Source organism: Schistocerca nitens, chromosome 5 (genome assembly GCF_023898315.1).
Source record: "Schistocerca nitens isolate TAMUIC-IGC-003100 chromosome 5, iqSchNite1.1, whole genome shotgun sequence".
NCBI lineage: Eukaryota > Metazoa > Arthropoda > Insecta > Orthoptera > Acrididae > Schistocerca > Schistocerca nitens.
In genome coordinates, this window is record NC_064618.1 from 775,795,585 (window position 1) to 775,822,628 (window position 27,044).

Sequence of the window (27,044 nt, forward strand, 5' to 3'; positions counted from 1 at the left end):
GAATTGACTTTATTTACTAACGATTCATCAAGAACATTAACACATTTAATCACACTACGTGAGCGTGGAAGTAGTTACGAGTGGGTAACTGATGAAAACAAATGAAATTTCAAGAAATGGGAATTTTATTCCTAAAAACCCTTTCTTTTCTTAAAAAAAGAAACAGATTTAAAAATCATAATCAGAAAGCACCATCTTTTAGAATTTATTCAGACAGAAATAACAGTTTTTTTTTTTTTTTTTTTTTTTTTTTTACATTATGAGCTTTCGGGCTGAGAAGCTTGCCGCTCCCTTTTAACACGGCCGTAGTCACGACCGCTCACAACCACCTCTGAAAGACTACACTGGTGCAAATCTGCAACACACCAGATTACTTTAAACTAAAAATACTAACAACTCACACAAACACATAAACTATGCACCCTGTAGGAGGGATGGAAATGGTACAAAACAGTCACATTGAAAAAAAAATTACTTGCTACCGAAAGTGCAACTTGTTTTTTAAAGAAACCTCTTACGGTGGAAGGGTGGCAACTTTATATACGAAAATGACCATTTAAATAAAAACCCATGAAATGCAGTCTTACATAAAATATAAAATGTACAAACATGCTCTACATTACATATATAACGCCTCTCAAGATGATAGGCAAGATAAAAACATATTTCAGGAATTCGGCTGTACACTTCAAGGAATAAATTCGTTAACACCGAATCCGACAAACATGACAGAGGCAGCTATTAACGTACGACCGACAGACAGACACTAACTGCCTAACAAATGCGAACGGGAGACAGACGAGCAAGCTGGGGACGAGAGACTGACCAAGAGAAAAAGTAGAATTTAACAAGTAAATAAAACAACATATCACGAATCACTTAACTTCTGGCGAACACCTGGCGCTGCACCCCCAAAACGCTCTCCCGAACCGTCCGCTGCCAGGCTCTTCAACGGACGCAGGAAGGCGCGCCGATCTCCCGCCTCACGGCGTCGCAGCTCACACCGGGCAGACCGATGTCGTGGGTTGACTCCTGTTGGTCTCGTGTCGTCCGCGAAGCCACTACCCCTCACTATACGGCGCGGCCAACTGGACTGATGTGACGACCTCACATGCGCAGGCGCTCAACACGGACAAGTAATCTTGTGTCCCAGTGCACGACCGATCGATCTAACCGTCAATGCCCATTGCCTGAACAAACTCGAGTATACTGGGGGCCTAACACATACTAGCACTCCGGACGACAGACAGACACTGACTGTCCCACACTGACCCGACTGACCAACTGACCAGACTCGCCCCTAGCGAGCTCATAGCGCCCCTTAAATGCACGTGAACAGGCAACCTTTCCCCTTTCCCACCAGAGGGAGACACCAAAGCTGCGATTGCCACAGCGGCGCCATCGTCAGAAACGGAGGGCGACTGCTTCACACTACGCGCTGCGGCGCGCTCTTCAGAACAGCAGTTTCTACCAAGGCTCAACCGGCTTTTCCCTGTCCGCAGCTGTCCGCCGACGGCAACACGACGACCAGCACACTGTCGTTCGCGGCGAGCGTCGACGACGCAGACAAGCGGCTGGCCTGCCGGGCGGAGAACAGCGCCGTCTCCAGCGAAGCCCTGGAGGACGGCGCGCGCCTGCAGATACACTGTGAGTACCGTACGGACTGCCCTCGTCCGCTGCGCCGAGCTATCCAGGCCGTATACATCGGCCAGCCTGAGAGTGCGGAACGCAACCTTTCCTAGCGTCCAAAAGTTAACCGTAATAACGGAAAGAAGACGTAGTGCCTTATAAGGAATACTGAAATCATGAAAGAGCTTTAGGTTTGGCACACTACTGTGCCAGAAATGTAACGTTAGAAAAGGTCTGTAAGAAAATAACGCAACTGGGAAAGTATCCCACAGGAAAAGAAGCTGTTAAGAGGGGATATGTTTACCCCTGATAGCAACACATGCTACACGGCGACTTGGCGTGCTCTTTACGAGATGGTTCGAGAGCTCTTTTAACAGTCGATCCCACTCCTCAGCGAGAGAGGTATGGAGGTCTGGAAAAGTCCTTACTGGAGGCTGATGGGATGCACTTCCCCTTGCTAATGCATCCCAGGCATGTTCTATAGGATTCAGATCTGCGGCCCATGCTCGCAAGTCCATTAGACGAATGTCTTCCTCTAAATTTACAAAATTGGTTCAAATGGCTCTGAGCACTATGGGACTTAACTGCTGAGGTCATCAGTTCCCTAGAACTTTGAACTACTTAAACCTAACCAAACGGAGGACATCACAAACATCCATGCCCGAGGCAGGATTCGAAACTGCGACCGTAGCGGTCGCGCGGTTCCAAACTGTAGCGCCTAGAACCACTCGGCCACTCCGGCCGGCTCTAAATTTACATCTACATGATTACTCTGCCATGCACGATGAGACAGTTCATCGAACCACATTCAAGCTATTCCTCTACTGTTCCACTCTCGAACAGCATGCAGGGGAAACGCACACTAAAAATTTGTTTCTGTGCGATCTCTGATGTCTCTTATCTTATGGTGATGATCATTTCTTACTGCGTAGGTGAGCACCCACTAAATACTTTCGCTATTCGAGGAGAAAGTTGTTGATTGATAAGCATGAGAAGATTCTGCCGCGACGAAATACTTCTTCGTTTTAATCATTGCCACCCCTTTTCAATTATAAAATGTGTGAAATGTTATGGGACCTAACTGCTAAGGTCATCAGTCCCTAAGCTTACACACTACTTAACGTAAATCATCGTAAGGACAAACACACACACCCATGCCCGAGGGAGGACTCGAACCTCCGCCGGGACCAGCCGCACAGTCCATGACTGCAGCGCCCTTAGACCGCTCAGCCAATCCCGCTCGGCTTTTCACTTGTGATATCCGAGGCGCTCTCTCCCCTATTTAGCGAATATTCAGAACGAGCTGCCATTCTTTGAACTTTTTCGATGTCCTCCGCCAATCCTACCTTATGCGGATTCGACACCACACAGCAATACTCGAGAAAATGACGAAAACGTGTAGTGCACATAGTGTTTTTAGCAGAACTGCTGCATTTTCTAACTGTTCTGCCAACAAATCGCACTCTTCGGGTCCGTTACATTATCTGTGCTATCGTTCCAGTTTAAGTTATTGTATAGTGCGCGCAAAATGCCGTGGCCGCTAGATGCGCTGACGCTTGGGGAAGCATGTGGTGTCTAGCAGAGTGCTGTAGGGAAGATGCCGAGCGCTGGAGGGGAAGTACCGTTTTAAACTGAAGCCTGTGCTCAAATTTTTTTGTAAATATCAAGTGCTGCCCCTACGCACCCCCATCCGCATGGTGACCATTCAAAAAGATCTACTGTCACATCTGCTTACGTTAGTACTGAAACATCCCCTCAGAAAAATTTATGAGTTACTGTGCTGGAAAACCTCTACGGTATTTGGTTTTCAAACAGCCGAGAAAAACTCAACGTACTCAGACATTTCTCTCTTTACTTTTTCTGATCATCACGAAACTGACACACAATATTTTTAGCGCAACGCAATCTGACTTTCAAGAAACCCTACAATAGAATGGCTGTAACTGACAATTACCTACACCTTTCACAAATCACTTATCTCACAAAACTCTTCGTTACTCGAACTACTGCAATACAGCGAGCGCCAGTACTGCCAGTTAAATAAAAGGTTCTAACTACGGAAGGCACTAACTACTGATAGGTGTAGTTAGCAAATGAAAGATTTTGATAGAGAACAAACAATTTATTAACCTTAATAGTGTTCAAAAGTAATAATAATAATTATACAGGGTGTCCCAGCTATCTTGTCCACCAAAAATATCTCTGGAACAGTAACAGATATTGGGAAACGACTTTCACCGGTATCAATGTAGGGCTGGGGCCCATGAATGTACATATTTGGAAACATTCTAAAACGAAAGCATATGTGTTTTTTAACACAAACTTATGTTTTTTTAAATGGACCTCCTATATTTTTTCTTCAGCAATCCATAGCATGACAAAGCACATACACAATGGCGTTGATTGCATCGCAATATTCCCATTACATCCCGAGATATTGAGACGCGAAGTTGACGCTTGAAACACCCGACATGCGCTGCTAGCGCACGTCCTGAGGCACAGGCGTGAACCCCATGCTGCCCGTAATCGCGATGTGATTGACAAGTAAGTGTCCCTCTTGATAAGTATGGAGGTGTGACTACACATATCAATCACATCGCGATTACCGGCAGCATGGGGTTCACGCCTGAGCCTCAGGACGTGCGCTAGCAGCGCATGTCTGGTGTTTCAAGCGTCAACTTCGCGTCTCAATATCTCGGGATGTAATGGGAATATTGCGATGCAATCAACGCCATTGTGTATGTGCTTTGTCATGCTATGGATTGCTGAAGGAAAAATACAGGAGGTCTATTTAAAAAAACATAAGTTTGTGTTAAAAAACACATAAGCTTTCGTTTTAGAATGTTTCCAAATATGTACATTCATGGGCCCCAGCCCAACATTGATACCGGTGAAAGTCATTTTCCAATATCTGTTATTGTTCCAGAGATATTTTGGGTGGACAAGATAGCTGGGACATCCTGTATATCAGATCATGACATCCAGTCTCACAAATTTCGTATTTCTGACGAACGCACGTCCATATCGTCCGCTCTCAAAACTCTGCCATCCATCTCTCTTCCCACATCCACCACTGCTGGTCGCTCACCTCCAACTGCGCAACGCTACGTGCTGTTCACATCCAACTGTCCTACACTACAATAGCAAATATTCCAGCAATGCAAACCAGCCACAGACTGCACACAGAACAGTCAGTGATTTTCATACAGACCGCTACGTGGCGTTACCAACATAAAATCCTAAACAGCCTACTTACAGAATCTAAAATAAATTCTGCGGAATCTGCAGCGATCTATTTTCGCCTGTCTTGCTAACCATTTGTAACTTTTAGAGAAACGTCATTAGTGGCAAATTCTGAGTAAAGCCTACACATTTCTCTGGTTACCATGTTAAAATTGGCTTCTTTTGCCAGAACACAGCGGCGTTTACATTGTCTCATCTCACTGACATGTTGTGTTGACACAGTTCCGAGAGAATTTTGGAACTGTGGTTTATTACGTGAGGAAGTGATGAAAAGTAAAGTCAGTACCTTATGAAGAAGCATATCCTGTGTTACAAAAAAGTGTAATGTCTTCAGATATGTTGTTCCAAACGAACACCATTTCTCGTTTCACCAGCTATCGATGGCCCTGGCTCAAATGGTTCAAATGGCTCTGAGCACTATGGGACTTAACTTCTGAGGTCATCAGTCCCCTAGGACTTAGAACTACTTAAACCTAACTAACCTAAGGATATCACACACATCCATGCCCGAGGCAGGATTCGAACCTGCGACAACAGCGGTCGCGTTGTTCCAAACTGTAGCGCCTAGAACCGCTCGGCCACTCCGGCCGGCGATGGCCCTGAATAACTACATCCTTTCACCGAAATAGTCTGTTGTGATTGGAACAACACGGTAAATAAAGAAGTTTAATGTAATAAATAAATGGAAAATACTCTTCTCTTTGCGTGTTATCATTTGCCAAAGTCTCATTTTGATATCTGAAACAGTTTATGAAATGTGAGAAATGTTGTGGATATTTCACTCTGACTTTATCGCTGGCGCGGCGCGATTGCAAATGCGTGTGCTACTTCATATCAGTTCCCTTGAGATTAGTGACAGACAGACACTTCTACCAACGCGTAAAGAAAAATTCAATATGTCAGCTAAATTTCATACGCAACAGCGTATTATGTAATATGAACCAAATGCGACCTGTTTTTTTTCATCGCCCATTTTTCCGATTTTCGCGCTGTATCTTACTTTCACGTAAATGTAACATTAACTACGACCATTAAGGAAATGATAGGCAGACCATCATGAACCTGATATATAAGGCTATAAGTAAAGCAAAAATGAATCTTTTTTATCGAAAAGTTTCTGTAAAATGGTTTAAGAAAAATTGCTCGTTTCGTGCCTTGATTCTGCCACCGCTGACCAGCCGAAAGGTAGAAAACACTTATCGGCCTCCCCTTACGAACAAACGTATGAACTTTCCCAGGGCTTTGGACAAAAACTGGTCTCTACGCACCGGCCACTGTATTCTTTGCGAGCGACAATCCGTAAGTATGTAGCTGAGCTGACAGTCTGTAGATGTATGTGATTTATCGTATAACCAAAATTCCCTTTAGTACCCATGTGGGTGATTTCACACTTTAATTGATTTAGAGTAAACTGCTACCTTTCTCACCATACAAATATCACGTCTAAATCATTTTGCAAATTTGTTTTGATCATCTGATTACTTTACAAGAAGGTAAGGTACAGCACCATCAGCAAACACTCTAAGAGGGGTGCTCGGATTGTCTCCTAAATCATTTATGTAGATCACCTTCACTTTCAATAACTTCTTGCTTCAGAGCATCTCGAAGCGAACGGGAATTATCCTTCAAAAAAGAGCAAGTCTGGAGAACTGCACGTCCGAAAAGGCAGACATGTTTTAGACGTAACACTTCTCTTAGCTTCTACAGTATTCCTCCCACCACCAAGGCAGATGTTCTGCTGCATGCGGCCATTCAGCATGAAGCTCGCTCACACTATGATGTCATTACCTTCAAATATGTCTCCTTTTACGACGTTCTCGTGTTGTATCGGCTAGCAGGTTCTCTCAAGAGACGAGAATCATTTTGTAAACTCATGCTCGTTTCATCTGGGAAGAGTAAATTGATCCATTCATTCAAGGTCCAATTTTTGATTGTTGACTCCCCAATACATATGCCCTCTCTATTCTGGAGTGAGCGGGACGCATACAGACGGACGTCAGGCAACATACCTGCTGTTATTCTCCTCCAGTACCCAGTCTGTTGGGAGAAAGCAACTCCTCGGGTAGCTGCAAACTCTGAAGCCAATTGTAGGTGAACGCCGATTTCTCCGGGCAGTTACGGACAGGTATCGGTCCTCCTGTGAGGTTTTTGTTCTCGGTCGACCTTGAAGTGGCCTGCCACGTACATCTGAGTCTCGAAACTGTCGCCAAAGCCTCGAAATGACACTTTCTGGCACATGCATGTATACTGAGACATCCGTCAGTGCCCGTTTCCAGACTGCCAAGTATTCTACCGTAAAAAACACAGCCAAAATTGGGTCTTCGTGGCATTAAGTTGTCGGCTTCACCAAAACGCTACTCTCTGCTCACTGTGAAATGACTAACAAGACTGAGGCCGGACTCGTATAACGCACGGCTCGTGTTTAACTTTCGGTTACGATGCTATTCACAGTACGAAGTACTCTTTTCCTGTGCAGTGATAAAAATTAGGATTCGTAGGTAAACATTTAAGTTGATGTTGTGTGACTGGTGACCATTCTTCTTTCCATTTTTGTGTTGTCGTGATTATGATTAACTTTTGGACGCTAGTGTACATCAATACTTTGCAAGCCACCAGATGGCCTCTGGTGGAGTCTGCTTCCTGTACCACTATCAGTTTTCCTTTTTCTCTTCAGGTAGTGAATAATACCTGAAAAAAATTACTGGAGAGCCTTTTCCTTAAAAGTCGAGGCCCTCCATGCCCTAACTTGCAAAAGGAGCACCTGAAAAGGTTGTAGTGTCATCTCAACGAAATGTTTCATATTTCCATAATGAAATCACAGGACACGAGTGTGTGATGTTGTCCATACGTCTGGGTATGGTCACTCGTTACTATGGTGCCATATAAGGTGTAGCACACAAACGTATGAGGGGTAGCGTTTTAGGGCAGAGCGAATAGTGTACATCGCCAAGCCAGGAGTAGAGAACCTAGGCCACACTCTGGACGGTTGGTTTAATTTTTGCCGCCTTTATAATGCTAACAGCGACGGTTCATGCAAGGCTGCAAGGATTATTAGTATTATGGAACTTACAGTTGTTTCTGAGCACCGACGATGTCTTCGAGGTCAAGGACAGAAAACTCGATTCTGCGCAACATGCCAAGGTCTTGATCAGGGCGGTCATTTTAATTATAAAACCAGCCGCTCAGTGCAAATTATCATGTGCCGTTTGTTTGTGATTCTGTTGTTAGCTTCCCGTGGCTGCCGGTTGTTTGACTGTTTGCAGCTAACAAAGCCTGTCACACTTGCTGTGATGCTTACCGACCTATTTGTATGCTTCTGCGTGTGCTAGGATGTTTCTAATTTCTCGTTACTGGTCATTCCGCGGGATACACGTCGGTGGAAACAATACGGTTGTTAGCTTCCCCAGTTTTAGCAGTGAACCATACTGCTGTGCAGATCGGTTCTCTTGTAGCTGACGTTGCATAAGCACCTCCATGGCGCTTTAGACTTTACTAAATGAGCCGGTGGCGAAACGCGCTGCTATTCTTCGAATGTACTCCATATCGTCTGTGAATCATATCTGTTAAGAGTCCTAGACTTTGGAGTAGTATACAAGTATTGCTCAACGATGGTTTCGTGAGCAACATCCCTCGTGGGTGGATTACACTCCCTAATGATTCTTCCAATGAATTAGTGTTCGATATGACTTTGTTTCATGTGGTCGTGCCATTTTAAATAGTCGCGAACGCATACTCCTAGCTGTTTAATGGATATGACTTTTTCCAGTGATCGGTAATCGGGTAACCATACAGTAAGGGGTTTTTCTACATGTTAATGCAGAATACTTTGCTTAACAAACATAGGAATTATACGGCCAACCGGTAGCAAATAACTGTTCGCTACAATTGAGCTTGACCTAGGGTTAGACACCGTTAGTAGGTGTCGAAACATAAATCATTTTTATAAAACAGTTATTTGGAATCGGCTAGCTTTATAATTCCTATGTTTGAAATTTGTTTACGTTTGCTGAGAAACACCTTGTTTAAAACTGTCCTTTCCTTATGTTTATGTTGAGGGTCAGTTGCCAGTTCTTTCACCAGCCACCGTGTCTTTTCACGACTTCCGGCATTACACTATAATTTTCTGAATGAAGAACCTTACGGAGCTGCAGACGTTATCCGCATTGTCCTTTACGTGTGTTGTGAACAGTTGCTGTCGTACAACACTCCTCTGGGACACGTCAGGAACTACACTTAGTCTGAAAATCTCTCTCTGTTACTAATGATGTGATGTGTTCCATTTACTAGCAACTCTTCAATACAATCACAAAGCTGTTCTGATATTCCGTACGCTAGTATTTTCTTCATTAGTCGACAGGGAGGAACACGTGAAAAGTTAATAACGACAAAGGGTAACGAATTCATTAGCGTTAATTAAATTGCAATTTTCCCGTGTGAGAAATAGAATGGTTTAAAAAGATTCATCCACGTTCAAAACACTTTATCTCCCTGCGTGAAATCCGTCAGTTGTGGCAGTTCGTTATAAAACTCTTTAAACGGACCCTGCGATATTTTCTCCTATGGCAAGAGTCCAAGCTTGTGGTGGTGTTCTGAAGACTTTTTCTGTATAGATTATTTCTGCTGGTAGAAGACTCCTGTTCTGAACTGTGATTCTCAGACAGAATGGACTTGCCCCTTAAATTATCTACATCTGCATCTATATCCCACAAACCAACTTACACTGAATGGCGGAGGGTACTTTATGTACTACTATCGCTGCCCTCTGCCCTATTCCAGTCGCGTATCGTCCACTGGAAGAGCAAATGTTGCGAAACCTCCGTGTGGGCTCGAAACTCTCTAATTTTATCTTCATCGTGCTTTCGCGAGATACATGCTGGGGGATATATTATTGGTTGACCCATCTAGGAATGTACACCTCTGAACCTTAACAGTGGGCCATAACGCGATGCAGAACGCCTCTTTTGCAGCGTCTTCCACTGGTGTCTGCCGACTTTCTCCGTGACGCTTTTGCGCCTACTAAATTAATCTGTTACGAAACGTGCTGCTCTTATGTGGATACTCTGCACCTCCTCTGTCAGTCTTGTCTGGTACGGAACCCTTACTGAGCGGCAATATTCAAGTATTTCACGAAATAATTTTTTGTAAGCTACTTTCTTTGTTGATCAACTGCATTTCCTGATGATTCTTCTAGAATATCTTTCTGCATCTCCCTTACTCGCGATTACTTTTATATAGTCGATCCACTTCAAATTGATCTAGATACTTTGTGGAAATAATTATTCCGAGTGATTGTTCTGCTGTTTTGTGATCATACAGTAAAGGTCTCTCTATAAATATATTGGCAGAACGTTGCATTATGCATCAAAGGTAAATCTTCAGCGTACTGATGAGGCTTATCTGATGCATAATGGTAAGTTTGCTATGATTCACAAACGCGAGTAGAATGAACTAAGTCTCATCTGATGAAAGGAGGGTCAAACTGTCTCAGTGCCATTTCAGTGAAAAACATCAGGCAGAACCGAACAAGTGCAGATAATTCAGAGAGATTTAAATCTCGTAGAATGACAACTATGTGATGTAAATATGAAGATCCTTTCGAAATAATATCCTGGTACGACGATCTTTGAATTCCCCCTTATAAATCAGGTCATGCTGTTTTGTACGGCTGTCCTGGAAACCTCCACGTGAGCGATATTTTCTTATAGAGGACGCATTTCTAATAGTTCTCTCATGTTCGCTCTTCTATTTAGATACCTCTGCCCCGAAATGCCTGGAGTGCTTTTCGGGACTATTATCTTGGTCACCAGTAGCACAAGAGGCTTTCTTCGCCCATTTCACAATTCATTATCTTCGCAGCTAATTCAAAACCTATTCTTAAAAGACCTTCACGGATAACCTGATGTATGCTAAACTGCTGCCGTCCACTACAATGGCTAACTGTGACGATTTTTAATCGAGACTGTCCCATTAAATGTAAATTACAGACGGAAGGACAAGTTATTGCACCAGTGAAATATCAGATCATCTCTATTTTATTTAAATTTGAAACTCAACTTTTAATGACACACAAACATACAGTTTCTTGGACTTATTTGAAATGGCGCGGATAAATTTTCATCCCATATATTCGTAAATAATTTGCTCATGTTAACGATTCCCTTCGATATGTCATTCTGTTTTCCCGCTATGATCCGCACGATGAATGTTTGCTGCAATAACTTCAGACTGTAACAGAATCAAATAGCATTAATGTATACACACAAAAATTTTACGAAAAAAAAAGAAATTGCGATTTAATTAAGGAATGCCGATGATTTATGGAGTGAATTATGTAAAAGAGAAAGGTGATAGAAAAGCTTGAAGCTAGATGAATGCTACCATAGTAGGCTAGCATCGTCCAGATTATCTGTTACCTCTTTCACAAGCTACTTATTTTTCTTATAAAACTGTATTTCTTGCAAGTGTGGTATTATATTCTCTTGATACCAATTACACCCTAACACGATTTCGTAAACAAATTTTCGACAAAAACTTCATATATTAAGTTTCATTGAAAAACATCATTTCTAATGAGATTCTTCAGCTTCTTCTGGCGTAGATAATGAGACCAATAGGAACAACATTAGCACTTTGTCATCATCAGGTACGAACCTGACGATCGCAGCGTTGCCACTTGTCGAAGTATCGAGTCTGTAAGATAACGAGTTCCGATTTTACCCTCGCGATCCTACTTTTTCTCATAATTCTCCAAACTTGCGCATCAGTAAAATGAAATATAATCCTACACGCAGTACACGCAACATGCGCTATGTTGTCATACACAAGCGCGCCGTCGATCAGGAAGTGAATGTGCAGACCTGCTTTCACCGCGGCGTCTAGCAAGACAAGCCAGATCCATTAGCGCTGCCAGCACGCAATAGCGTGATCGGTGCTGATACCGTCGATGTAGCGTTCACGCGGCGCTAGACGTTTAGTCGGCACATTCTGGGAACACACAGAATGCGCCGGAGAGCAGCACCTGCACGTAACCTACCACGAAATAGCCCGGGGTTATCGATTCGTCCATCAAAAAATGGTTCAAATGGCTCTGAGCACTATGGGACTCAACTGCTGAGGTCATTAGTCCCCTAGAACTTAGAACTAGTTAAACCTAACTAACCTAAGGACATCACAAACATCCATGCCCGAGGCAGGATTCGAACCTGCGACCGTAGCGGTCTTGCGGTTCCAGACTGCAGCGCCGTTAACCGCACGGCTACTTCGGCCGGCGATTCGTCCATCAGTCAGGAAGGAGCTGTGGCGTATGACACACTACTCTGAGGAGACAAAAGTCGTGGCTAGTATCGTGAACACTACTTTTAAGGTGCTCCGCAACGCCCTATACTTGCAATGTTAAAATAACGCTTATAAATTACATCTTTCCTCACAAAGTATTTGAGGTAGGAAGTTGAACTTTTTACAGACTATTTATTGGAATATGGGGTACAACTTAACACAGGGATTTTACAAATTTTAAGTTCAGTTATTAAAGATGATTTTTTTCAATTGTAATGAAAATTCACAACACTTTTTTGCAATTTTTTATTTATATATTCAAAAATATACAGTTTTTTGGAAAAAGGCTGTGTTAAATTATGCAGAAGGTACTGTGTAACATTTACTGAAAGTTTGAAACAAATATGTTTGGAAGATCCTTAGAAAACATGTAATTAGTATGAGAAAATAAAAGTTTTGGGAATCGAGCGACAAAGATTGGATTAACTTTTTAGTGCATTCCAGGTCCATAGGATGGATTATCTTCATCCTCTGCAAACTCCTCCTCCAGCTTCCTCTTGTTCCTCCTCCTGTTTACTCTTGCTTGTATTTCTAGACTCTTTACAGCCCTGTCTGCAGTCCCAAGGCGTTCCTTGTCTAAAGCAAGCATCGCTCGTACCATGTTAGAACCTATCTTCATTCCCATATTTCTAAATACCTTGCACCTTACAATGTTGCCATCATTGAAAGTCGCAACAGCATCATACACACCAAAGTGAAGTGTTTCTATTCCAACAAATACAGTCTTGGGGATTCTCGACCATATAACACTATTTACACTTTCATTGGGGTTTTGAGTTTTTCCGTGAATACACTTTTTCAACAGTTCAGGTGCTGATGAGTCTCTGAAAACAAGGTTAGCCACAAGACATACTTTATCTCACATCACTAAAATGTACCTGATGAACACGGACGTTAATAACACCATTTGACAGCAGTTTAACAGCGCCACAGTGGGTCACGCCCATGTAGAACACATTAAAAAAAAATTAAAAATACTTGTAGTCTTCGGAATTGAATAAATTATATATCTATTAAAAGGTAATAGTCTGCAGATTCTGAAAACGCAAAAAAGTAAAAATTGAACTTTTCATGATTTTCAGCCTTTCCGGAGCCCCTTAAAAGAGCAGTTCACTGGCGGAGCCGCCATTTGTACTCAAGTTATTCATGTGAAAAGGGAGCATTCCGTTTCGGAAATCGTTAGGGAATTGAATATTCCGCGATCCACAGTGTTAAGAATGTGCCGAGGATGCCAAATTACAGGCATTGCTTCACACAAAGGACAACGCAGTGGCTGATGGCCTTCACTTAACGGCCGAGAACAGCGGCGTTTGCGTAGGGTTGTCACTGCTTCAAATAAGCCCAGAAATCAATGTAGGACGTACTACGAAAGTATCCGTTAGCACAGTGTGGCGAAATTTGGCGTTAACGGGCTATGGCAGCAGCCGACCGACGCCACTGCCTTTGCTAATAGCACGACATCGCCAGTAGCGCAGCGTGTGAGCTCGTGACCATTTCGATTGAAACCTAGACGACTGAAAGACCGTCGCCTAGTCAGATGAGTCCCCATTTCAGTAGGTAAGAGCTATTGGTAGGGTTCGAGTGTGAAGCACACTCAAAGAAGTCATGGATCCAGTTTGGCAACAAGTCACTGTGCAAGTTTGTGATGTCTCGTTAATGGTGTGGAATGGATTTACATGGAAAGGGCTGGGTCCTCTGGTCCAGCTGAACCGATCCTTGCTGGAAATGGCTATGTTCGGCTACTTGGAGACGATTTTGAGCCAGTCAAGTCGTGTTCCCAAACAAGGCGAATACATATAGATGACAAGACACCAAGTTATCGGGTCGCAGTTGTTCATTTGAAGAACGTTCTGGACAGTTCTAACAATGGTCTGCCCACCCACACCACCCGATATAAATTCCATCGAACATTTGTGGGACATAGTCTAGAGATCATTTGTGCACAAAATCTTGCACCGGCAACAATTGCGCTATTACGGGCGGCAGCAGAAGCAGCACGGGTCAATATTTCTGGGGGGTACTTTCAACGACTTTCTGAGACCATAGTACGTCGAGTTGTTGCACTACAACTCAAAAAAGGAGGTGCGACACGATATTACGAGGTATCCCATGGCTTTTGTCTCCTCAGTGTAGGATCCATACGGCCATTCACACAATTCACGACAGCCTGAGCACACCAATGGATGGTCACCGTCTAACAATACGTGCACTCTCCCGTACTATGGCTGATGCTGTTTCTTCTAAGCAGGTAACAAACAAGAAAAAATTTGGAAATTTGTGGTAATGTCTTATGGGACCAAACTGGTGAGGTCATCGCTCCCTAAGCTTACACACTACTTAATCTAACTTACACTAAGGACAACACACACACCCATGAACGAGGGAGAACTCGAACCTCCGACGGAGGAAGCCGCGCGGACCGTGACAAGAAGCCCAAGACCGCGCGGCTACCCCGCGCGGCAACAAACAAGAAACTTTTCGGTTACTGAGATTTTTTCTTTCTTTAGCGACTGTGAATACCTGTGCTGTGATTAAGGGCTTCCTACTCCGTTGCTTTTCATTCGTGAGGAGATGCAGACTGTCGTATCGATTACAAAATAACTTTTTGAGTTAATATAACCGACGTTTCGGTCGTGTTCCAGCGGCCGTGCTTAGAGACTAGATTCTTATAGCGGATTCACAAATATATGAAAAGTGATAGAAAGGTACGTAACAACTAAAATGCGATTACGAAGCTGAATGAAATTCTATACTTCAATATCCGTTTCAGTGTGCTAGCTTTGGAGATACGCTTCTGAACTTGAAAATTGGTACACCAAGATGATGACGTGCTACAGACGCGAAATTTAACCGACATAATAAAGATGCTGTGATATGCAAATGATTAGCTTTTCAGAGAATTCACACAAGGTTGGCGCCGGTGGCAACATCTACAACGTGCTGCCATGAGGAAATTTTCCAACCGATTTCTCTTACACAAACAGCAGTTGGCCGGCGTTGCCTGCTGAAACGTTGTTGTGATGCCTCGTGTAAGGATGAGACATACGTGCCATCGCGTTTCCGACTTTGATAAAGGATTGTAGCCTATCGCGATTGAGGTTTATCGTATCGCGACATTGCTGCTCGCGTTGGTCGAGATCCAATGACTGTTAGCAGAATATGGAATCGGTGGGTTCCGGAGGGTAATACGGAACGCCGTGTTGGATCCCAACGGCCTCGTATCACTAGCAGTCGAGGTGACAGGCATCTTACCCGCATGGATGTAACGGATCGTGCAGCCACGTCTCGATCCCTGAGTCAACAGATGGGGACGTTTGCAAGACAACAACCATCTGCACGAACAGTTCGACGACGTTTGCAGCAGCATGGACTATCAGCTCGGAGACCATGGCTGCGGTTACCCTTGACGCTGCATCCTAGACAGGAGTGCCTCCGATGGTGTACTCAACGACGAACCTAGGTGCGCAAATGGGAAAACGTCATTTTTTCGGATGAATCCAGGTTCTGCTCACAGCATTATGATGGTAGCGTCCGTGTTTGGCGACATCGCTGTGAACGCACATTGGAAGCGTGTATTCGTCACCGCCATACTGGCGTATCACCCGGCGTGATGGTATGGGGTGCCATTGGTTACACGTCTCGGTCACCTCTCGTTCGCATTGACGGCACACTGAATGGTGGACGTTACATTTCAGAAGTGTTACGATCCGTGGCTCTACCCTTCATTCGATTCCAGCGAAACTCTACATTTCAGCAGGATAATGCACGACCGCATATTGCAGGTCCTGTACGGGCCTTTCTGGATACAGAAAATGTTCGACTACTGCCCTGGCCAGCACATTCCCTAGATCTCTCACCAATTGAGAACGTCTGGTCAGTCGTGGCTGAGCAACTGAGCCACTGGCTCGTCACAATACGCCAGTCACTACTCTTGGTGAACTGTGGTATCGTGTTGAAGCTGCATGGGCAGCTGTACCTGTACACGCCATCCAAACTCTGTTAGAGTCAATGCCCAGGCGTATCAAGGCCGTTATTACGGCCAGAGGTGGTTGTTCTGGGTACTGATTTCTCAGGATCTATGGACCCCAATTTCGTGAAAATGTAATCACATATCTGTTCAAGTATAATATATTTGTCCAATGAATACCCGTTTATCATCTGCATTTCTTCTAGGTGTGGCAATTTTAATGGCCAGCAGTTTAAATAAGTATTGCAAACAACAGCGGGACTACTAAATCTGAAGCAACAGTAGCTTCTTACGTCGGTGCTATCCATTTAAAGGAGCACGTTAAGTCAAAAACTACGTGTGTAGTGTTGGTACAGTCTAATGAATGACATAATAAAACCGCTGGGTTTTCTTCGCCGAACTTCGTTTGGTCATGTAGTCAGTCAACAATGAGTTACAGCAAACAGGTTGCCGGAAACTTAAAGTTGTACCACGAAATCTTTGGCTGAACGCTGCCAGTTGGTCTCGGTGTTTCACACGTATGAGAAGTCGCTTGAATATCATCCTCACGCTAGCTAATTGTCAGTATTTTCAGTATATAAAGATACTATACCTTCAAATGAAGAATTTTGTCAGTGCATAAAGACAATTGGATGTGTGAAACAAACGGTGCGGGAAACTTTCAGCCTGACATGGAGACGCAGAACGCCTAGTGTTCGCCAGCTTGCGTCCCATCGCTATCTGTCGGTCATTGAGTTAGGTCATATCCTTGGCGTTAGGGACGTGGGAATATGACATTGACAGATGGCACAGGAAACTCCTTGTGGTGCAAAAACGGGTGGTTACAGGTCGAACTTAGCATAATAGCCCTTCAGTACGGACTACATCACGAACAGGTCTTAGTATTGTTAACTAAGTCATTTTTCTTGATTTCATCCATACTACTTCCTCCCAAAATACGGAAAGCAGAGAGAAAGAGGTGTGGCTGCATCCTTTGAGTGTTGCCACGAAGTCCCCATCTTCGAAAATGTGTTATGTCTTACCAGGCCTCAAGGAACTCCTCTCCATGCCGGCCGGAGTGGCCGAGCGGTTCTAGGCGCTACAGTCCGAGCCGCGCGACCGCTACGGTCGCAGGTTCGAATCCTGCCTCGGGCATGGATGTGTGTGATGTCCTTAGGTTAGTTAGGTTTAAGTAGCTCTAAGTTATTGGGGACTGCTGACCTCAGCAGTTAAGTCCCATAGTGCTCAGAGCCATTTGAACCATTTCCTCTCCACGGTCAGGCCCTGAAAACCAGCCGACCACACGCCATGTCACCATCCACCGACGGCTTTGCTTGGGTGCAGGAAGGAGGAGCATGTGGTCAACACACAGCTCTCCTAACCCCTCCTGTCCCACGTTTACAACCTTGGAACCACCGCAATTCCTCAACCGGTCTTAGAGCTCTAGTGCTTCCCGTGCCAGTCTGTAACTGCTTGCAGTATCTGGAATTGGTCTCCGTCCCTCTGTACAGTTTTCAGACACTATGGTCGATTAGCTACAGTGATGGACGAAAGAAAGGCATTATATTTTTACAACTGTGTTCTTCACTCTTTTCATGTCTGCATAACCTTAGTCATTCGATATGTTTTTCTGATTTACACTCTGGAGCAGCTATGCACAAGATTTGTGGTTCTTTTTTGACTGCGCTGGAATTGACGTTGATTCTTGCAACTAAAATAGAAAACAAGGGCGTCTTAATATGTCTGATGATTATACACTTCTCTTGGCCGCTAAAAAGTTGTTTCTTTGCTTTAACTTCTTAGACGCGTTTCGTGTTATCCCAACCTCAGATTTATGGCATAAGAATACAATGCAAGACGAAAAACAGAAAAGTACAATAGAATACTTTTAACATCGATACTCAGTAACTTGTTGCTTGTAATCATTCAGTTACAACATCAATGCCCACACTGGCTCAGAGAGTACGACATGTTGTGAGATAAACAATCTTTGCTACTAGGGGGCAGCTTTACAAAGGCTCGCTACATTTTATTAAGGGGCTCCGGAAAGGCTCAAAATCATGAAAAGTTCAATTTTTACTTTTTTGCGTTTTCTGAATCTGCAGACTATTACCTTTTAATAGATATATAATTTATTCAATTCCGAAGACTACAACTATTTTTAATTTTTTTTTGAAATGTGTTCTACATGGGCGTGACCCACTGTGGCGCTGTTAAACTGCTGTCAAATGGTGTTATTATTAACGTCCGTGTTCATCAGGTACATTTTAGTGATGTGAGATAAAGTATGTGTTGTGGCTAACCTGTGATGGTTCAATATATATCGCTGGGGTGATTGTCGATTGTTTCATGTTTATTTACTCTGTCGTTATCTCGAAAATATTCGTAATTAATTCTGTTTCTTGAGTCTCTGTTTTGTTGAAGTATAATAATGAGTAAAAGTAAAGTTATTAGAAATCCTCTGAAGGCTTTTAAGAAAAGGAGAAATGTTGGAAAGCCGAAGGTATGTGTTATTACTGTAAACAATAAAGACGATAACCAAGTGAGTGAACCTAACCTCTCAAGTACACCTGCCCATAGCAGTCAAAGTGGGAAAGAAAATACTTCACAGAAGAAGCTTGGTGCCGGCCGAAGTGGCCGTGCGGTTAAAGGCGCTGCAGTCTGGAACCGCAGGACCGCTACGGTCGCAGGTTCGAATCCTGCCTCGGGCATGGATGTTTGTGATGTCCTTAGGTTAGTTAGGTTTAACTAGTTCTAAGTTCTAGGGGACTAATGACCTCAGCAGTTGAGTCCCATAGTGCTCAGAGCCATTTGAAGAAGCTTGGTTCAATGAGTGAAAACTATGAATGTTTTATGGGCGAGTCGGATGTTAATGAAATATTTGATATGTCGGTTCTCAAAGGAATTTTTTCAAACTGTGTAAGATGTATTCATTGTAGTGAAGTTGGTCTGGAACTCTCCATAATAAAGCACGTAGGACTTGCTAGTGAAATACAACTGAAATGTGATAAGTGTTCATACATGACCACTTTTTGGAACAGTGTTGCAGTAACTGCAACTGAAGAAAATGGTAGCAAAATCTACGAACACAACAACGAGCGATGCTTGCTTTAGACAAGGAACGCCTTCGGGCTGCAGACAGGGCTGTAAAGAGTCTAGAAATACAAGCAAGAGTAAACAGGAGGAGGAACAAGAGGAAGCTGGAGGAGGAGTTTGCAGGGGATGAAGATAATCCATCCTATGGACCTGGAATGCACTAAAAAGTTAATCCAATCTTTGTCGCTCGATTCCCAAAACTTTTATTTTCTCATACTAATTACATGTTTTCTAAGGACCTTCCAAACATATTTGTTCCAAAATTTCAGTAAATGTTACACAGTATCTTCTGCATAATTTAACACAGCCTTTTTCCAAAAAACTGTATATTTTTGAATATATAAATAAAAAATTGCAAAAAAATGTTGTGAATTTTCATTACAATTAAAAAAAATTATCTTTAATAACTGAACTAAAATTTTGTAAAATCCCTGTGTTAAGTTGTAGCCCATATCCCAATAAATAATCTGTAAACAGTTCAACTTCCTACCTCAAATACTTTGTGAGGAAAGATGTAATTAATAAGCGTTATTTTAACATTGCAAGTATAGGGCGTTCCGGAGCCCCTTAACTAATATTAAAAAGAACTAAAGCATAGTACACCAAATTACAAAAAACATTAACGTACTGTGACTGACGGTCAGTCCTTACCTTAAAATCCGAGCAGCACTGAAATGTAACTCTTACGCTATTACATCTTACGGTTCATTTACTATTTTGTTTTATAACTGAAGTTAAATAATAGATGTGGGCTACTTGTAAGAAGGGTTGACATGTCGCAGGCGTCTATTGTGATGGACAGTATGATACTGTTTCTAGCTATGCTTAGTAGCAAAGATTGTTTACGTTTAACTCGGTGTACTGCCTCATCTAGTTTGGGCACTGATGTTGTACAGAATGTCTATAACTAATAAGGTACTGCTTAACGATGTAAGAGGTATGTTTCTGAGCTTCAATGCTTCATTATAACGGTCCGCAGCTCGTGGTCCAGTGGCTATCGTAGCTGCCTCTGGATCACGGGGTCCTGGGTTCGATTCCTGGACGGGTTGGGGATTTTCTCTGCTCGGGGACTGGGTGTTTGTATTGTCCTCATCATTTCATCATCATCATCATTTGTGAGAGTGACTAGATTCGATTGTAAGAAGAAAATGGACTGTGTAAAAAATGGGACTTTGTACGGTCGCTGATGATCGCGAAATTGAGCATAAACAGAAAATCATCATCTTCATTCATTGTAACGCACTTTTCTGTATTCCGACTTAGACTGTATTCTTCAGTCAAATATATGATAATGGGGTGGCCCGAAACGCGTCACGAGAAATAATAAAAAGATAAAAAGAATCGGCAACGAAGACAGTTTATAATCATTAGTGACGACATGGTCGCAATATCCCTCGAAATGCACCTGTCAGAAACTTCGACCTGTATTCAGCCTCGTGGCTGCTGTAGGGCCTGAAGATAAGACAACCACTTCGTCATCCCTCAGGTGGTGTCTGCCTGCATTCGGGTTCTAGAGCAGCTGCGTGACAGATTGTGTGTCAAGATTTCTCATAGGCACTGAAGATCTTAACGTACTGCCTGACGGGGAGAGGGAAGGGGATGTACAGATTAATGTTGCACCCCCTCCCCATGGTCACGTCATGGGAGGGTGCGAAAAAAGATGGATTAAAAAGCATATGTGCCTCTTGCTGCTCCGGACCACGTTCAGATTTCATCGAATGGTTTTTAAAAGGCGCTAGTGATTCCAGTCTGTGGAGCAGAGCAAAATCTGCTGTCGCGCTACACACCAAAGGTGTCAAAACACTTTCACTCTAGTTGCAGCCCCACGATGTCCGTAGAGTAGGGTTGAAACGCCAAGGGGTTGGCAACAGTGTCCAACGTTGTGAAGAACGTCGTCCTTGTGCTAATCGCACTGCGAACAGAAATGTGTGGGAATGAACGCTCCAAGTGAAGGGCTGGTTTCATTGACGCCCTTCCTTCATGACACTTCCTGAGGCGTTTTCGTGTCGATTCTGAGTGACATTGAGCCTGAAACGTTTTCCTCGGCCACTCATAAGAGAACCGCGTGATTTAAATGCAGGCTGCCGCTGTTCTGACTTCCACTGCTGTGGAGTCAAAGGAAGAGGTGAAATGTTAGGGTGTAAAAGTAACGACCTTCCCGTCGTGTGAGACCCACAAGGTCGTACTGGGTAGAATTGTGATGAAATTTGGTGTTGAAGTGACATAATGAACATAAATAAATCCAAAGGTATAATATCAAGCTTCATAAAAAATGAAAAAGAATAAAAATCATCTCCTAAAAATTAAAGCTTATAACCATGTTTACTTCAATTTTTGTTGTCATATTATTTAATAATTTCATAGGATTACTCCCTTACGTCATTACAAGACATCTACTGCTCACATAAACTTCTGAGCTGCGGCTTTTTTTGCATGTGTTGACACCAAGCTCTCTGAAACGTCGCCGAACCCGATGGTGACGTCGCAGGGCTCCATGCTTTTGCACCATTGAAGAGGGAAGTGGTACAAGTCTTTCAGAGACATTTCAAAAGTACGTGTGGGAATACGAGAGAGTAATTGGGTTTCAAAAATTTAATCCTTTACTTTTGTTGCGTAGTGTACTGATGGTCAGCACTGTTGCCATTTTTGTGAGAGGGAATTCGTGGGCCATATATCTGTGAATTGTGTAAAAATGGTGCTGTGTATAATTTTTTTATGTATTGTGTTAGCTGAAGTGTAGATTATGGATATGCCCAGCACTTCTCTAAACAAGCGTTGGTAACTGCCTAAAAGCCACAGTCAGCCTAGCCAGCGCACCAGCAGTGGTCTGTAGTCATCCGCATGGATTCGATCCGTGTCAGGATCACCTTCTTGTTCCACAAGCTACGTCTCGCCGTTTAGATCGCCAGAAAAATTACGTGACTGGCCACCATGAACATCAGATGACATTATACTCATAACATACGGCATGATAAGCATTCAAACAATATTTTTAACGTTATCTGTGGAGACATTCCCAAGAAATACACTCATGCACATAAATTAAGGATAATTGCAGAATGTGGTGCCACACATCGTGGCACTACAGAAAACTGGCGCTAATAGCATAGGCACATAGGGAACACACACGACACAAATCTGTAAGTACAAGGTATTGGTGATAAGTTGAGAAAACCGTCCCGAAACACGTGTGCTACAAAACGCCACTGTTTCCTGAGCATGTACCCCGACATCAGTATGGGATATGATCACCATGCACACGTACACGGGCCGCACAACGGGTTGGCATACTCTGGATAAGGTGGTCGAGCAGCTGCTGGGATATAGCCTCCTATTCTTACACCACTGCCTGTCTGAGCTCCTGAAGTGTCGTAGGGGTTTGAAGTGCAGCGATACGTCGGCCGAGAGTATCCCAGACGTGCTCCGTGGGGTTTACGTCTGGAGAACAGGGAGGCCACTGTATTCGCCTGATATCTTCTGTTTCAAGGTATTCCTCCACGATGGCAGCTCGGTGGGCCCGTGCGTTATCATCCACCAGGAGGAAGGTGGGACCCGTTGCACCCCTGAAAAAGCTGACATACTGGTGCAAAATGACGTCCCGATACACCTGACCTGTTACAGTTCCTGTGTCAAAGACATGCAGGGGTGTACGTGTACCAATCATAGTCCCACCCAACACCCTCAAACCATGATATCTATACAGGTCCTTGTCAAGGACATTAAGGGGTTAGTATCTGGATCCTGGTTCACACCAGATGAAACCCCGGCGAGAATCACTCCTCAGACTATACTGGACTCGTCCGTGAACATAACCTGGAACCACTGTTCCAATGACCATGTACTGTGTTCTTGTAACCAGGCTGTACGGGCTCTCCTGTGACCAGGGGTCAGTGGAATGCGCCTTGCATGTCTCCGAGCGAATAAACAATGTGTCTTTAGTCGTCTGTAGACTGTGTGTCTGGAGACAGCTGTTCCAGTGGCTGCGGTAACGTCCCGAGTAAGGCTACTTACAATACTCCCTGGCCGTCTTCGGGCACTGATGGTGATATATCGGTCTTATTGTGGTGTCGTACATTGTGGACCTCCCGTACTGTAGCGCCTGGACACGTTTCCTGTCTGCTGGAATCGTTGCCATTATCTTCAGCTCACACTTTGAGGCACACGGAGGGACCGTGCTACGAGCTGCTGTGTTTGACCAGCCTCCAGTCTCTCTTGTATTCTACCCTTCATGGCGTCTTCAATATGTGTTCTTTGAGCCATTTTCAACACACAGTCACCATTAGCACGTCTGAAAACGTCTGCACATTTACTCGCTGCACCGTACACTGACATGCACCAACACACCTCTGCATATGTGGACTGCTGCCAACGCCACCGTGTGACGACCGCAGGTCAAATGATTTAAACCCGCAAACCGCCCACCAGAGCGATGTTTCACGTTGCATCTGCATTATCCTTAATTTATGAGCATTAGCTATAATAGTGCATTTGCCTGCAGTAATTCTGTGAACAGGTAAGCAGTGTGCACGAGCGCTTGATGTGCTGCGATGTAAGACGACAGACTGCCTGTAGCGGCGCCGCCTTTGCAGATGTTCCCGTGACGACACTGAAGCTGGGGACCTCGCTGCGGCCCGAGAGCATCCGCGAAGGCTCCGACGTCTACTTCGACTGCCACGTGAAGGCGCAGCCGCCCGTCACCCGCGTCGAGTGGAGGCACAACGTGAGTACTCGCCACGTGCCGGCTTCCGTACTGTGTACTTTGTCGTTCTGCTGTTATAGCCCGAGAAATGGACCGATGGAGCTCCCCATACAAGGCAATTCTGTGCAAGCTTAACAACTCGAGCCATCTTACAGTAGTCAACTCTTGGTCATCTCTTGTAATTTTTATCACGCACTCTTCCCTCCTTAGCACAACTAACGATGTTGTTTTAGAAAGTTCTCATCAGCCGATCCGTTCTCTTAAGTCGAATGCCGTAATTTTTCCCTTCCCTATTCGATTCAGCACCACTTCATCAGCTGCACAATATATCCGTATACAAGGTGGTCCATTGATCGTGACCGAGCCAAGTAACTCACAAAATAAGCGTCAAACGAAAAAACTACAAAGAACGAAACTTATCTATCTTGAAGGGGGGAACCAGATGGCGCTATGGTTGGCTCGCTAGATGGCGCTGCCATAGGTCAAACGGATATCATCTGCGTTTTTAAATAGGAACCACCATTTTTATTACATATTCGTGTAGTACGTAAAGAAATATGAATGTTTTAGTTGGACCACCTTTCTCGCTTTGTGATAGATGGCGCTGTAATAGTCACAAACGTATAAGTACGTGGTATCATGTAACATTCCGCCAGCGCGCACGGTATTTGTGCGTGATACATTACCTGTGTTAAAATGGACCGTTTACCAATTGCGGAAAATGTCGATATCGTGTTGATGAATGGCGATTGTGATCAAAATGCCCAACGGGCGTGTGCTACGTATGCTTCTCGGTATCCTGGACGACATCATCCAAGTTTCCGGACCGTTCACCGGATAGTTACGTTATTTAAGTAAACAGGAAGTGTTCAGACACATGTGAAACGTCAACCACGACCTGCAACAAATGATGATTCCCTAGTACGTGTTTTATCTGCTGTCGTGGCTAATCCGCACATCAGTAGCAGACAAATTGCGTGAGAATCGGGAATCTCAAAAACGTCGGAGTTGAGAATGCTGCATCAACATCCATTGCAACCGTACCGTATTTCAATTCACCAGGAATTGCATGGCGACGACTTGGAACGTCGTGTACAGTTCTGCCATTGGGCACAAGAGAAATTACGAGATGATGACAGATTTTTTGCACGCGTTCTGTTTAGCGACGTAGCGTCATTCACCAACAGCGGTAACGTAAACCAGCATAATATGCACTATAGGGCACCAGAAAATCTACGATGGCTGCGAGAAGTGGAACATCAGCGACCCTGGTGGCATTATGGGAGGAAGGATAATTGGCCCCCATTTTATCGATGGCAGTCTAAATGGTGCAATGTATGCTGATTTCCTACGTAATGTTCTACCGATGTTACTACAATATGTTTCACTGCATGACAGAATGGCAATGTACTTCCAACATGATGGATTTCCGGCACATAGCTCGCGTGTGGTTGAAGCGGTATTGAATTGCATATTTCATGACAGGTGCATTGGTCGTTCACCGGATCTGAAGTCCCCGGATTTCTTTCTGTGGGGAAATCTGAAGGATATTTGCTATCGTGATCCACCGACAACGCCTGACAACAGGCGTTAGCACATTGTCAATGCATGTGCGAACATTACGGAAGGCGAACTACTTGCTGTTGAGAGGAATGTCGTTACACGTATTGCCAAATGCATTGAGATTGATGGACATCATTTTGAGCATTTATTGCATTAATGTGGTACTTACAGGTAATCACGCTGTAACAGCATGCGTTCTCAGAAATGATAAGCTCGCAAAGGTACATGGAACATATTGGAAAAACCGAAATGAAAAGGTTAAAAGGTACCTAGTTCTGTATTTTCATTTAAAAAACCTACCTGTTACCAACTGTTCTTCTAAAATTGTTAGCCATATGTTTGTGACTATTACAGCGCCATTTGTCACAAAGCGAGAAAAATGGTCCAACTAAAACATTCATATTTCTTTACGTACTACACGAAAATAATAAAAATGGTGGTTCCTATTTAAAAAAACGCAGTTGATATCCGTTTGACCTATGGCAGCGGCATCTAGCAGGCCAACCATAGCTACATCTGGTTTCCTCCTTCTAGCTAGACGAGATTTGTTCTTCGGGTTCTTTTCGTTTTCTGCTTATTTCGTGAGACATTTGGCCCGGTCACTATCAATGTACCACCCTGTGTAGTGCTTTTTTGACTATTGACATTTGAGTGACCAGAGGGGGACGAGACGCCGTTGCCCAGGTAACACCAATAACGATCCGGCTTTCCCTACCACGCCGCCAGCGGTTCGGCTGGTAAAGAGCCCCTGTTACCACACCACGAGTAAACAATACCACATAGTTACACGCATCAGCGTTTGTCAGCTCTCGTTGTAAAGTCGTATTTTCTCGCTTTGAAATGTTCTGTAGTCATCAGGTATTGTGAACAAGTCTTTCGTGTTGGCGTTGTATTAATAACTGTGCAGTACATCTAAAAACTACATTTGCAATAAAAGTGTCGTCCAAGAACACGTTCACCGGCTGACAAGACAAAGTTCTGCTGCAAAACATTCCTCGGAATTCGACAAGAGTAATGGACAAAACCCATACCACGCTGCTGCGATGAACAAAGCTTCAACAGTGCAGTGCACGAAAGCTCATATTTTGCTCGGGGGTACAAAGAAATGTTCCGTGAAACTCTGTTGCAGAGGCAACGGAAAAAGCATGCGAAGTTCAGAAGGACGCGAAATCCCGAAGATTGGCTAAAATTTACAGACGCGCGAAATTTGGCACGGACTTCAATGCGAGATGCCTTTAATAGGTTCCACAACGAAACACTGTCTCGAAATTTGGTAGAAAATCCGAAGAAATTCTGGTCGTACGTAAAGTACACAAACGGCAAGACACAGTCAATACCTTCGCTGCGCAGTGCCGATGGTACTGTTACCGACGACAGTGCCGCTAAAGCGGAGTTATTGAACGCAGTTTTCCGAAATTCCTTCACCAGGGAAGATGAATGGAATATTCCAGAATTTGAAACACGAACAGCTGCTAGCATGAGTTTCTTAGAAGTAGATACCTTAGGGGTTGCGAAGCAACTCAAATCGCTTGA

At 43.9% G+C, this 27,044-nt stretch overlaps 1 protein-coding gene across 1 annotated transcript in view; it reads left to right on the top strand.

The window, feature by feature from the left end:
- The window catches only part of LOC126259570 (nephrin-like), a 1,073,586-nt gene that overhangs the window by 832,572 nt on the left and 213,970 nt on the right, over positions 1-27,044 (top strand). The window contains exons 7-8 of the mRNA XM_049956477.1: positions 1,503-1,647; positions 23,839-23,969. Coding sequence (XP_049812434.1) covers positions 1,503-1,647; positions 23,839-23,969 — 276 coding nt within the window. The remainder of the gene's footprint in view (positions 1-1,502; positions 1,648-23,838; positions 23,970-27,044) is intronic.